The sequence below is a fragment of the Alligator sinensis genome, unplaced genomic scaffold (genome assembly GCF_000455745.1).
Source record: "Alligator sinensis unplaced genomic scaffold, ASM45574v1 scaffold199_1, whole genome shotgun sequence".
Taxonomy (NCBI): Eukaryota; Metazoa; Chordata; order Crocodylia; family Alligatoridae; genus Alligator; species Alligator sinensis.
Genome location: NW_005842008.1, coordinates 2,193,182 through 2,207,032, shown reverse-complemented (window position 1 = coordinate 2,207,032; position 13,851 = coordinate 2,193,182). Strand labels below are relative to the sequence as shown.

General features: G+C 46.2%; 1 protein-coding gene across 1 annotated transcript in view; it reads left to right on the top strand.

Moving 5' to 3' along the window:
- The window catches only part of ABCA4 (ATP binding cassette subfamily A member 4), a 109,282-nt gene that overhangs the window by 51,754 nt on the left and 43,677 nt on the right, over nucleotides 1-13,851 (top strand). The window contains exons 18-21 of the mRNA XM_006021864.3: nucleotides 1,806-1,904; nucleotides 6,965-7,174; nucleotides 10,434-10,611; nucleotides 12,162-12,293. Of these exons, the coding sequence (XP_006021926.1) occupies nucleotides 1,806-1,904; nucleotides 6,965-7,174; nucleotides 10,434-10,611; nucleotides 12,162-12,293 (619 nt within the window). The remainder of the gene's footprint in view (nucleotides 1-1,805; nucleotides 1,905-6,964; nucleotides 7,175-10,433; nucleotides 10,612-12,161; nucleotides 12,294-13,851) is intronic.

Below are 13,851 nucleotides of genomic sequence, written 5' to 3'. Positions count from 1 at the left end.
ACGCAGCCACCACCACCCCGCACCACTGTGGAGCTGTGTAGCCAGTCATGGGGCATAAGCAGTGACGCAGTGGTGACTGCTGTGTGCAAGCCCCCCTTGCACCCCCCTGGACCGGGCAGCACATATGTGGCCTGCCCACAGTGGCCGCCACTGCACTGCCACTGCTGCACCCTGTGCCACTTGCCCACAAAGCTATGTGGTGGCCATGGGATGGTAGCACAGGGTGCAGTGGCAGAGTTGCGGTGGCGGCCTCTGTGTGCGAACCCCGCATCAGGCTGGCAAGTGCATGTGTGGAAGTGGGCACAGGGGCACACTCCCCCGCTTCTTGATCTACCCTGCCCCACCCCTTCCCCCCACACACACTTACCTGCTGGGGTGGGTGTCAGTGTCTGTGTGTGCATCTGTGCCTGTGGGTCTGGGGGGCTGTTGTGAGGGAGTGAGGGGCATCAGGAGAGCTGAGGAGGATGTGGAGGGGGAGTGTGGGGCACCAGCAATGCTGGGGAGGGGCTGTGGGGGGCCTTTAATTTTTATCACGGATTTTGGGTTTTTAATCAGAGAATTTGCAATTTTTAATCAGAGAAAACCAGGTTCCCTGCTTATAACAAGCGCAAGGCTGCTGCTGAGTGCAGAAGGCCTCTGGGCTTGGGGCTTGCACATAGGATACCTGCCATGGGTTTGGGAGTAGCCCAGTCTGAAGCCCCAGACTGAAGAGTCTGGGAAACAGGGTACTTGCTGGTGGTGGCACCACACAGATTTGAATGATTGAGCCTTGTTCAGTCAAAATTTGGAACTTAATTCGAATCTGATTTGGCCATGGAAATGAAAGCAAAAAGAAAAAAAGGAGGGTTTGAGTGAGCTTATGTGAGTGCAATCAGTCACTTAATCTGGAAGATCTTTTTAGCAGGGAGAAATGAGCAGGCAGCATAGTCAACAGGGACTGTGGACATGACTACAGACTGCACAACCATGCACATTGCACATCCTCTGTGCTTATTTTGAATACACAGCAAAAGACCAAATGCATCTAGTTTCACAAAGCAGGAGATCTTAAACCCAGAAGCTGAAATTCCTAGCTAGGGTAAATCAGTTTAACATCAATGATGGCATGTTGATTTTCACCTCTGGCCCAGAAACTTTTGTTAAAGTTACTGAGCAACACCTTCCCATTTCAGAACAGAGCTCAATCTGGAACCACTAAACCCAGTTCTGTCGAAAGAAAAGGCCTGCTTATTTGTTTGCATGCTTGTTTTTCCTGGAAAGCTGTGTTGAATATTGGCTTGAGCCTCCTCTTTCTTTAATTGCTTGATGTCTGTAACGCTTGGTGCCCTAGTGTGACCTTTGGAACCAGTGAGCTTTTCACCCGCGAAGCCTCTGGAATTTTGAATGGGACTTCAAAATGAAATCATTGGGAGCCCACCTTCAGGAATTAGGATGCTTTTGGCAGCTACTGCCTGGGCATTAACAATTCAAACCGTCCTCAGGCAGGGGGTAGCCTAATTCCTTAATTAAAATGCATTTTACTTTAGAAACCTTCAAGTCAACTCAGATCACACATGATGTATTTATTCCTCTTCTCCTCCCCCTCCCCCCACCCTCATAATAGTTGAAAATACTTGAATGCTGGAGCATTCTCCTGGAAGCTTGGTGGGTGGTTGTGCTTTGTTAGCCTTTTTAATATGCCACAATATGATTGCTAATTAAACTCCCAAGTTCTGATCATTACAATTTGAGATTTGTACACATGAGTTCCAGCCCACAGAAGAATGTGGACATGCTTTATGCCCTCCCTACTTTTTGTGTTTTAGGAGACTATGGAATACCCCGACCTTGGTATTTCCCTTTGCAGGAGTCTTATTGGTTTGGGTCTGGATTCCCAAAAGCTAAGAAAACAGCAGCTGCTGATGGTGAGTTATTTGAAAACTCTAGTATTTGGAAATAACTTTAAAACCACTGATCCATTTAGAGGCACATACCACTTTAAAACCACTGATCCATTTAGAGGCAAATGAAGTGTACATTCATTATGAGAGCCACTGAGAAGATTAGACACAGACATACAGTGGGAATCTTAGCAAGTGGCTTTGAACTGTAAGGCCAGGTACCGACATTACACTTTTACCAGTATAAGCGATCGGAAACCGGTCTATACCCATAACTGAAAAGAAATTCAGCTCACAAATCCAATCTATACCCATAACAGAATAGAAGTTCAGCACACACAGACTGGTTTAAAAATAGCAGAACCTGGTCTATTTTGTGCTCCACCCTGCCCCCCCCGCCCCCCCCCAAGGGTGAATTGTGTTCTGTTTGCTGCCAGTCTAAATTATGCCGCTTGCAGAAAACCACATAAGTTAGATGGATTCCACATCAGGCTTTTGAATGTCTGCACCTAGCCTACATGGCCAGCTGTTATTAGGGAGTGAGTCAGCCTTCTATCTGAGGGCTTTCAAGGCACATGAGTTAGTTCAAAACATCACATCCACATCTCTGACACATCTGGAGATATTCAAGAGGCTGTTATTACTCAACACAGCTTATTGGTGAACTGAGTCATGATGAGGCTGATTCCCCTCTTAATTACAATGAGATTAGCCCTCCCCTTTTTCTCTCCCCCTCCCCCTTTCCTCTTTCAACCTGATTCTTTCACATTTTAATGTAAAGGTAATTCTGTTAGGTATGAGGGAGTTACTCTTAGTTTACCCCAAGATGTGTGAGATCAGAATCAGGCCCTCTGTGTTTATACACAAGGATCTATATCTTGTTTTGAAAGCACCTATCTAAGCACCTCTAATTAACACCCATCACCTCTAATTAACAGCCATCCTGCTAAGAACAGAATCCTTCCCATTGTAGAAGATAGGATTGAGATGTACTTTATAGACCTTATGTCTGTTGCTCACAAAAGCTTATACATCACTGTTAGTCTATAAGGTTCATCTATACCGGGGTGGGCAAAATGCAGTCAGGCCATTCTATCTGGCCCACAGGCCCCCTAAAAAATTTAGAAAATTAATATGTATCTGCCCCTAGCTGCCTGTCACATGGCCCTCGATGGCTTGCTGAAGCTCAGTAAGTGGCCATCCGTCTGAAATAATTGCCTGCCCCTGATCTATACCCTGCCTTTTGCCTGTCTTCAGACTAACATGACTACCTCCTTCCCCCTTCCCACTGTATTTACATTGGTTGTTAGATGTCTGGAAGTGTTGCTTGTTAAAATTGTTGTTTTGAAACTCTTTTACTCAACAGTAAGATAGTCAGAAGAACAGAGACAGGAAGAAGCTGTTCTTTGCCCACTGTTGCATACCCAGTCTGCTTCTCACTTTCTCCAGCTCTGATGGACTGTTTTCCAGTCAGCCTTGGCACAGGAAAATGCGTTGAGAACAGCAGAGGGCTAATGCCCTCTGCAGACTTTCTGAAATGTCCCTCTCCTGTCTTCCCCGCAGACCGGACCCACATGTTACAGTCAGGAAAAGAGGGGCAGTAGCACTGCTCTCCTTGAAAGGGAATTACATTTTGGCATACTCTGAGATGAATGCACATCTTTCCCATTGGATTTACTGAGAAGAATTCAGAATCATGGGACCAGTGTACTAGTGGCACTGTACTAATGGTATCTGTTCTCTGTTTCTGCCAGAAAACATTTGGTTGTCTGTAGGGGGTAGAGAAGACCCCTAGTATAGACCTATTCATAGAGCCCTTTCCTCCCCCCACCCCTTCCCAGTGTCACACATCTGGCTTGAGAACAGTGAGAGGTTTCTTCCATTAGCAGAACGGTTTAAAGTGCTTGGGAAGAAAGATGAGTAAAAAAATGCCACAAAATATAAATACAAATACAGAGCTGGGGATGAAACTAAGGGTGCCTGTAGATGTGTGGGGAGGCTACTCCAAGGCACTGTCATTACAGCACTGGAGCATGCTGATTAGTTTGCTCCATCAGCCTCCGTGTCTTGTGTATCAGCATCCCTGAACTTCAGAATGGTGGAGGGGTACTTCAACTAAAGCTCATTCAACAAACTTTACTTAAAACACCCTTGCTGCCATTTCAAAGTGCAGAGACACATACACAAGATGCTGCAGGCACTTTTATTAGAGCCACTCTAATTAAAGTGCCCCCCACCCTCCCAAATGTGTAAAAACACCCTAAGATACCAAATCAACCTGAGTCATTTTAAAGGTAGTTGTTACTAGTGCATTTCTGTAGCCATTCTGTTGCTTAAAGGCCAGCACAATTCACTGTAAAATACCGGCCAGGAGTTCCAGCTCTGCACCTTTGAACTCCATTAGAACTTGCCATTGGCTTCTAATACGAACAGGGTTGGGTTCAGATGACTCTGACATAGGCCCCTCTACATATTCAGGTAAAGGTGTGATCTATTGCGCGATCCATAGTCACACCTCCTGCCGTACCAGCTTCCCACTGGCCAGCTTCCAGTGGGAGGATCTCAGCTACACGCCAACTTTATGGAAATGGGAGACTCTTCTCTAGCTTGCTTGTGCGGCCATACAACTGAGGGCAAGCATAAGTCAGGGGCATCCAAACCCCAAGCCGCCGGGCTTGGGCCTGCACATAGAATGCCTGCTGAAGGATTTGGAAATATCTGAAGTCCCAGGCTGAAAAATCTGGGGTGGAGGATACTTGCCAGTAGTAGGGCCACATAAGGCTTTTGTTTGATCTGGTACACACAAAAATTTCCAAAAAAAAAAAAAAAAATTCATGGCAGGAGGCATGACTGTGGGATTGCACATTAATTCTCATTGTGCTTTATTGCCAGTGCAGGGGGAGCCCAACCCTGGGCTTTCCCAGCATCTGTAAGAAGCAGGCTTCCAGGGCTGGGAGTCCTCTCTGCTGATAGGACTTCCAGCCATGGGGACCATACAGAGCTGTGATTGTGTATCCCACAGCTGACAGGACTCTTGTGCCCTATATCAGGTGTGGGACTCTTGGCCCCAGCTCTGTCTGGTGTGCAGCTGGGACACCAGACAGTTTCACCAAATGCAAGACTCTCAACCCTGGCAGCCGTGGGACGCTGCTCTGATCTCCTAGCTCTGGTGTGCCTGGGGCACCCACAGCTGTGATCTCCCAGTCCCGGGGGTGTGTTGTGCTCCCCAGCAGCTGGGAGATTGCAGCAGATGTAGTCTCCCAGTCACAGACTGCCTACACATGCAAATTAAAGATGGACAGAAACCAGTGATAAAGTTATTACACAATTTCAAGCAATAACTTTATAGCTGGTTGAACCTTTTTGAAGTGCTGTAGTTAATTTGCACATGTAGCCAATCTATATTTATTTGCACAATTAATAAGGTAACTGCATAATAGGTATAATGTGTGGAGGGGGCATAGTGAAGTTCCTCTGACTTTCCAGATCACTTCACTATATAGAAAAGTAAAATAAATATATAAATAAATAGTGTTACAGGCTACAGTGAACCTGTGTTTTCACCTCTGTGTAAAAAAATAATAATCCCTTTAGAGGGTTCACTGCTCTTATTCTTCTTTCTCAAGTTCATGCCTTCACCCCCAAATGAATTTATGTGTGCGAGCCGGGAGCGATATGCGGACCAGTCTTTGTGCACGCGGGCTGTGGCCAGCAGCCCGGGCACGCGGGGTCAGAAGAGACCATGTTGCGGCAAGGCACGCACGGGCTAGAATTAGTCACAGATGCGTAGTGGTTGATTCAGAGATTATTTACTTATACCCAAGATGGTCGCGGTGTAGGCTGGACAGTTTCCAGGTTCAGCTCCGCTTAAATCCTCATTGGAGGACTACGACAAACTTGGTTCTTGGGCCCCGGAGTTGTTAAGGCTCCGCGGGTTCGGCAATTTCTTTCCCACGGAGTTGTCAAAGCTCCGTGGGTTTGGTTCAGCTCTCTGGCCCTGGAGTTGTTAAGGCTCCGTGGGTTTGGATCTTGAGTATATAGGATAGGGATACGTCTAGGATTGCGCTCGGCGACAGGGAGAGGCCAGAGGCTGTTTAGACCTCTGTTGCCTTCTTAAGAAATGCGTTGGGTTCGTAAGGATCCGCAGCGCTTAGAGATCTTCACGCTCTCCCTCTCGGACTCCAATTGCTTTCTCTCCAACTTGGGCGGAAACCACCCAAGCTCTTTATACGGCTAGCAAGCCAATTGCTAGCCGCCACGTGTGCATAATTTAACACAAGCCAATAATGGGGCTCGAATTAAAATACAAATGGTGGGAACTCCTTTGCACCGTGCATTTCTGAGATGCAAAAGAAATGCACCATGCAAAGAAAGCTATAAATTGGCGGGAAAATTCTCCGTTGCACCGGAGTTCTCCTCTGCAGCAGAAAACTCCACCGTGCAAAGAAGCTGCAATTTAACGGGAACATAATTTAGCAGTGCCGAAGCACACACAAACAAAAACTCACAACTGTGGGTTGTGACATTATGTAGCTGCTTTACTTCCTAGAGGGTATGGTCTAAGCACAGGAATGAGAGCCAAAAGCTTCTGTGTGGGAACTGTACACTAACTCTTGCTATCTGGCCACAGGTAAATCACTTAATCCTTCTATTGGATTCCCTGCCTGTAAAGTAAGGATCCAACAGAGAGAGTTCATAAAGATTTAGTGATGAATTATAACCTGCAGCTACATAGCTAACATATGCATTTATAAAGCATGTTAAGCCTCATACTTCAAGGCATAAGACAGGCCTAGAGCACCAGAAACTTCCACCCCTGTACAGTCATTGCAGAAGTATCAGTTTTTCCTCTGAAAAGTCTGGTCCTGGCCACTTTGAAGACAAGCTATTAGAATAGATGGGTCATTCATTGGACTGGTTGGAGTGTGATTGCTAGGTTCCTAATGTATGTAAGGAGCTTTGATGATGAGTAAAGCTCTCTAAGAGCTTAGTGCTCTTAGGTTTGTGCTGTGGTTATTTATTACTGTCTCCCTTCTCTGACCAGAGAGGATGGTAATTGTTAAATTGGCTTTTACTTAATGCAGAGAAAAGTCCAGAAGAAGACAGTGCAGGCAAGGTCAAAGAAGAGGAAAAGAGCAAAATCATGACACAGAAAGACATCAAGCAGGAGGAAAAGAGTCACAACCAGGGGGATACGGACAGCAAAGATAAAAAATGTAAACATAAAAGGAAAAAAGATCCTGATGAGCAGGAGAAGCCTAAAGCAGAGGCACAGGACACAGTGGATATAACCAGTAAGGAGAGAGGGGAACTGTGTAACTGTCTGTCATTTTAACCCACATGTGCTTTATAAAAATCCAGCCTTAAATACACGTGTGCATGTATATATGTGTGGGGTGAACCAAGCACATCAGTCTGCTGGGGTTGCAGACCTAAGCCGTAATTTCCTCAAGAAAGCATAGAGAGGCCTGCAAAGGGTCAGGAATGGGTAATGCACCCAGTTCAGTGCTTGCTTTTTTCTAGCTCCTGCCACTGTGACAGAGCTGTCCCAGAAAGAAGGGGGTGATGGTACCGTGGCCAACTTCCAGTTGAGATTGCAGTGTGGGGAGGGAGAGCAGATTTAATTTCTGTATTAGGCTCCATGGCTAGGGACAGACATTCAAAAAGCCTGAGCCTGAATTGATTCAGTCTTTGCAGGTTAGTCTAACCTGGCTAGGATGAATCAGTTTGTAACTCCACAGACATCCCAGAAATGCAGGCACATGCCTGCAGTGACTCAGGCGCTAAAGCAGCCCTCCTCTCCCTTCCATAGTGCTGAGCTGAGGGGGGCGTGGCCAGGCCCAGGCAGCAGGCTCTGATTAGGGAGGGGTTCCCCCCATTTCTGAACAGCCCAGCAGGGAATTGATAACACAGTGTTTATCACCCCATTAAGAAAACAACAGAGACATTACCAGCTACCTGTTGATTCTGATTTTATCCTGTCTGCCACAGCAGGGACTAGCCAGCATGTGGTCTGCTAACTAATGCTGAGAGGTGTCTCTGTAAGGCAGAGGGGAAGGGGCAATCCTGCAGGGAGTGGGGAGGGGAGGGGGGGAGCAGGGAGAAGCCAGGCAGATGCCTGCAGTCTCTACTGAGCTCCAGTCGGGGAGCAGAGGGGAGGGGCCAGCCCTACTGTGGAGCAGAGAGCCCCACCCAGCCCAGAGAGCATGCTGGGATGCTGGGGGAGTCTGGTTTATCCTAAACCAGCAAGGGGTCTGCAACACACATTGCATAAACCGGTTTGACCCAAATCAGTTAAGTCTGAATACTATATTCAACCAGGTTTACCTCAAAATGGTTTTAGCCGTTTTCAGACTGGTTTATGTGCACTGAACATCTGTTCTGTTACAGGTTTAAATCAGTTTCTGATCACTTAAACTGGTTTATGTGTAATGTCTGTCCCTAGCCCAGAGGTGCTATGTCTGCAGGAGATGCACTGAATGATCCAGCTACCACATCACTGCTCCCTTCTAATGCACAGACCCACCTTTTGGTTTGCTTTGGCTAGCTGAAGAGAAAAACTGCCCACTAAAGTTTCTGCAGTTGAGTTTCTTTCAGTGGCAATAACTATTTCTAGTCTACAGCATGCCTGTACCCTTCCTAACTAAAGCCCAGGAGTTCCACACATTTATTTCCTAGGTCTAGACAGTGGCCCTGACTTTAATAGCAACATGTAAGGGAGATAATTTTAAAGGAATTAATGTTTTGTTTGCTGTTCGTTGCCTTTCAGCAGCATAACCTGTGTCTGCAAGGGAAGGCTAGTTCCAAGGGGATTTGTCTGAATTGTGTGCGTCTGTCCATGGCCTTTTCTGATGCTGACATTAGCTACCACCTACAAATTTCTGAATGACCTGCTTGGTTTTTAAGATCCAATGCCTTCTTTTGTAGGGAGCCAGATGAGCTTTCTGCATGGCAGCAAGCTGGGGATTCCATAACAAATTCCACACTGCATACAGGTCAGGGCCCCACACTTTGACTCCTTTGAAAAGCTAGAGGTAAAATTGAGGTCACCAGGACCCATCCTCACGTACACATTGACGATATGCATTCACCCTGATTGGAAACAGGACAGTGCTTCAAAAGGAATGAACCAGGCAAGGGGCAAAGGTCATCTAAGCCAATCATCTTCTACCACCTCTTTATCTTTGCATTGCTCATCAGCTCCTAATTCCAGAAGTTCTGAAACTACAGTAGCAGAGGCCTTGCCATCAATAAAGGAAAGAGCCTGCATTCCCATCTCAGATGTGTATGTTTAAGACAGCCATACAATAAATTCCACGTGCGTGAAGAAGCACCCTGTAAGCCACATTGAGAGCTCGGGTAACTCAGGGTTCCAGATACCACCGGTTTATGGCAAGATAGATGGCCCTAAGGTTTAAAATACATCCAAAGTCAGATTCAGAGCTGGCCTGAGCCAGTGTAACTGGGGTTGGATGCTGGTGTGAATGGATGAGCTGGCTATCAGATAATCCTCTGCTACTACAACACAGTAGAGCAGAGGTCCAATGACTGACTGGCATAGCATAAATCTGCCTTTGCTGACTAGTACATAGCAGTCCCTCCTGCATGAAGCACATTTTGCTGCTCAAAGATTCTCTATTAGCACTGTTTAAGATGTCAGCCCTGAGTGCCTGATGCGGGTATGACTCATGAGGAGGACAGGCCTCAGCCAGACAGGTTTGGCTACACTTTGACACCAACTTCCTGAGTGTTGAAACATTGCATGAAATGCAATTGTGGACCACCCCTTCTTCCCCTCCCCAATCTCTGTCTTACCACCACCGCACAAGATCCTTCAGCATTTTGTGTAAACCAGCAGGGTCTGAGGCTTTAAATTTCTCATCTCCTAGAATGTGTATCTTTAGGCTGCCCGAGGGCTTTGTTTACTTCAAAGTGTCTGTTTTCTGTAGAACATCATAATACATTATGATGAGTTTAAAGACACCCTGGGCAACACCCGTCTTAAGTGGTGCCTACCACTTAAGGATCGTGGGCTGACCCTCTGCATTATGGTATACTTCACCCACTAGCATTTAAAGAAGGTTTTCTTACCTCAGCTAGCAATGTGTTAAAAGAATATACAGCTGAGCAGATGACATAAGTGGTAGATTTCAGCTCAGCTGGAAATACAGCCTTGGTACCTGACCGATGTAAACTCTTCGTGTGTCAACAGACAGTGATGCCACAACAATCTATTTCTGCCACGAATGAACAACACGTGTCTGTACCCTGGCAGCAGTAGGGACCACATTCGACTTCCCCTGGCCAAGAGAGTTCTGTCTTCACAAATTATTGCAGTGCTGGGCTCCTCTTGCTTATAGAGTTAATCTGAACTAATTCCCCTGAAATTAGGATGTTTATCTCAGCCTAAATTTGGAATGAGCTGACAGTAGGGCCCTGGTATTTCATGCTGTAGTTTACATTGTTTAGGCACTGCTGCTGCTCTGTGTGTGAGATCTATAGCCAAAGTCTGGGTTTCATTCCTTTTTCTTTCTTGATTTCTTCTCTTTCAAGTGAAGACTTTTTTTGAACCTGAACCTTCAGGCCTGGTCCCAGGAGTGTGCATACAGAACTTGGTGAAGATATTTGGAAACAGCACAAAGCCAGCAGTGGATGGGATAACTGTTACTTTTTATGAGGGCCAGATCACAGCCTTCCTTGGCCACAATGGAGCAGGAAAGACAACCACCCTGTAAGTGTTTTAGCATTAGGAAAAGCATTGGCTGTACCAATTCAGGACCACTGCTCTACTGCTTTGTGCCTGCAGCTGCTATAAGCAGCTTGCTCTGTGCCTTCTCCTAGCATCCATCTACCACTTCAGCAATTAGCTTGCCATGTAAGGTCAGGCTGTCCCATTTGGGAAAATGCTGACTTTTAGAAAAGAGAGAAGTATTCCAGACTAACTAAAGCCCTGGGAGAAAGGAAATGCATGACACAGACAAGTGGAAGTAAACAGGGTGGGGGAGGAAAAATCCCTCCAAAAGATTCAGCTATTTCCTGGGTCAAGCCTCCATGAGCATGTTAAAACAATAGGGTTTCTGGTGCTTGAAAAATAATGTGGAACTATAAAACCAGCACTAGTGCAACAGTTTTGGTTTGGATGCAGTTCTCTGGACACTTTGCTACGGATGCACTGAAATCAGTGTTGCCTAATCTTTGTGCCCAGGTGCTTATATTCAAGAGATTTAGGGGCTATTTATGTAATGTAGCTATGCTTTTTTTTGGTGCATTTTATATGCAAGGTATGCACCCAAACTAAAATATCTCCTTAGTCCCAGAATAGTGGAGTTCCAGATAGTCTGAAACTTAGGTATCTTTTGGTTCCTTTAAAGCAAAAAATGCATATTCAGTGACACTGACATGTTTTACAGTTTTGTCTTTTTTCCTTCAGTTGTTCATTTCAGACAAACCCTAAAGAAATAAGGCCTCATTATGACTTTTTAAAATGAAATGCTTATATTTTTACTTAAATTAGCTTTGTGTTTAAAATTTCCTTTAATTTAATTTTTTTAAATTAGAATTGCTTCAAGCCAAATCACTCTTTTTCAACTTTTTGCTCTTCCATAAATTTTGTAAAAATGTCATTTTCATTTTGACCTAAACCGCATTATCTTTCAGTATTGTTTTCGGTTATCAGCCAACTGATAAATCCATTATTGGCCCTGTTGTTGTAGCAAGTCCTTCCCTCAAGGATATAGCACACAGCCTCCTCTCAGTCTAGAACAATGCAGAGTAAAGGAGGGGAGTGCAACATAAATTGCAGGTAAGATTGTTGGAACATGACACTTCATTCAAGGCCTCAAGCCATTATTCTAGACCTCTGCCCCACTGGGCTTATTTTACGCCCTGTTGATAGCATGTCTGGGGAAACAGGTGGTGCACTGATCTGAGAAGTAGTGTTAAACCAACTCAGGCTAAACACTGTTTGGCCAGTCACCACAGGCCAGGTCCAAAAGAGTTTAAACCAAGTTTAAAATCAGTTTTCCAGCCTAGGTGAAGAAACAAAAGCAGAGCCCATACTAACAGATTTACTGTGCACATTGCTGGGTTCTCGCATGTGTATTTTAGCTTCAGCTAAATAAAGGTAGGTGTGCTTACAACCAATTTTGAGTTGTGTTTGATTAAGCTCTGAAATGAAAAGTCACCATACGCCACCTGCTGTCTTAATAAGAGAATTTTCCCTGATTTATCTGGAACCTAAGGGCAGCCTGTTGGATTTTTTTTTTCACTTTGTTCTGCTAGGTCAGTCCTGACAGGCTTGTTCCCACCCACATCTGGAACTGTCCTGGTTGGTGGTGAGGATATCCAAATGCACATGGACTCTATTCGACAGAAAATAGGCATGTGCCCTCAGTACAACATTTTATTCAATCAGTAAGTACCATTTGATGCCAGAAACAAGGGTCCCAGTGTAGATGGCTGGGATATAACCAAAGCCTGTGCTGTTTCCTTTTGCTCTTCTGGCAGGAGATGTAACTCACAAACAGATGTCTCCTTCCAGTGTTAGTCAAAGGATAATCCTCTCTAGGGCAGATGCTGTCTCACTCTTTACATGGTTCCTGAATCCCCTCCTTCCTCTAACGGGGATAAACAATGTTGTGGTGGGAGGATGATGGTATCCTTGGTATAGACACTGGTATCCAATGTTCCCTCTAAGGTGTAGTGATCCATGAGCACCCTGCTTCAGTCCATGAGCGTGCTGCTTCGGTCCATTCCCGAATTGGTCCTGCTTCCCCCTTTAATATTTAATATTACACTGTGTACCAGATGCATTCTTTAATATTCGTCTCAGTCTATTTATTATCTTGCTAGATATATTTCTTTAAAGGCCCAATTCTGCTTTTAATTTGCATTGTTGTAAATAATAGAAGAAACTAGCTGTAATACCCACATGCTACCTTTTAATCATGTTGATGTGGCCAGGATTAAGACTTAATTAATACTTAAATATGGGCAAGCATTTGAGTTCTCTGTCTTCAGTTACCAAAGAGCTGACTTTGTCTCCAGTACCTTTGCTACATGAAGTGTGTGTACCTCCCTGTCACGTCTCTTGGACCCACATGCATGCTGCGCTCGGCCTGCTCCCCTCCTCCATGCCTCACTGAAGCCTTTGAAAGTGGCATGGTGCCATGTGCATCCCGCCGCTGGGCGGATCTGGCAGCGAGGTGCATGGCATCACTTTCAAAGGCTGCAGCAAGGCACAGAGGCGGGGAGCAGGCAGAGCGCAGAGGATCCATGGGGCTGCTGGGCTTTGGCGTGGGAGCTGTGGGGCTTGCAGCACAGGGATGAAAGCTAAGATTAGGGTGAAGCCAGCGGGGCTCGGGGTGAAGCTTGCCTGAAGGGGCTGGGGACCAGAGCAGTTCCCTGGAGCCAGCGGAGCCTGTGCGGTGCCCAGCTTGGTCCCTGCCCCTGCCTTGCCTCGGGAGTAGCTGCTGCCTGCTCCATGCTGCAGGCATGGAGGAGGAAGGGGTGGGGGCAATGATTGCCCACTGATCAGCAGCCCAGCTCCTCACGGGCTGCTCCGGCCGGGGCTGCGCTCTCCCTCCCCGCGGGAATGCCGGTGAGGAGCAAAGTGGAGCAGAGCAGCCCCTGCACAGCCGAGCAGTAGGTGTCCCGCACCAGTCCTGGCATGTGGCATTAAAAAGTTACTGTGTGGCAGCATTTTTTATTGTGTGCGGCCACACGCACGCAGCTTAGAGGGAACCTTGCTGGTATCTCCACTGTGGATTGGGTTGGGAAGGGCTTAGAATGAGGACCCAGCACACTCTAGTCTGTGGCATGTCCCCCAAAGGATGTAACAATCTTAGGCCTAATATGTGCTGATGGTTGCAGATGCCATTTGGGAATGACAGGTAGGTGGAAGTGTAGCTAGAGCAGTGGTCTCCAACCTTTTTAAGTAGGAGGTCATCTTTGGCATTTAGAAGCAACCCAA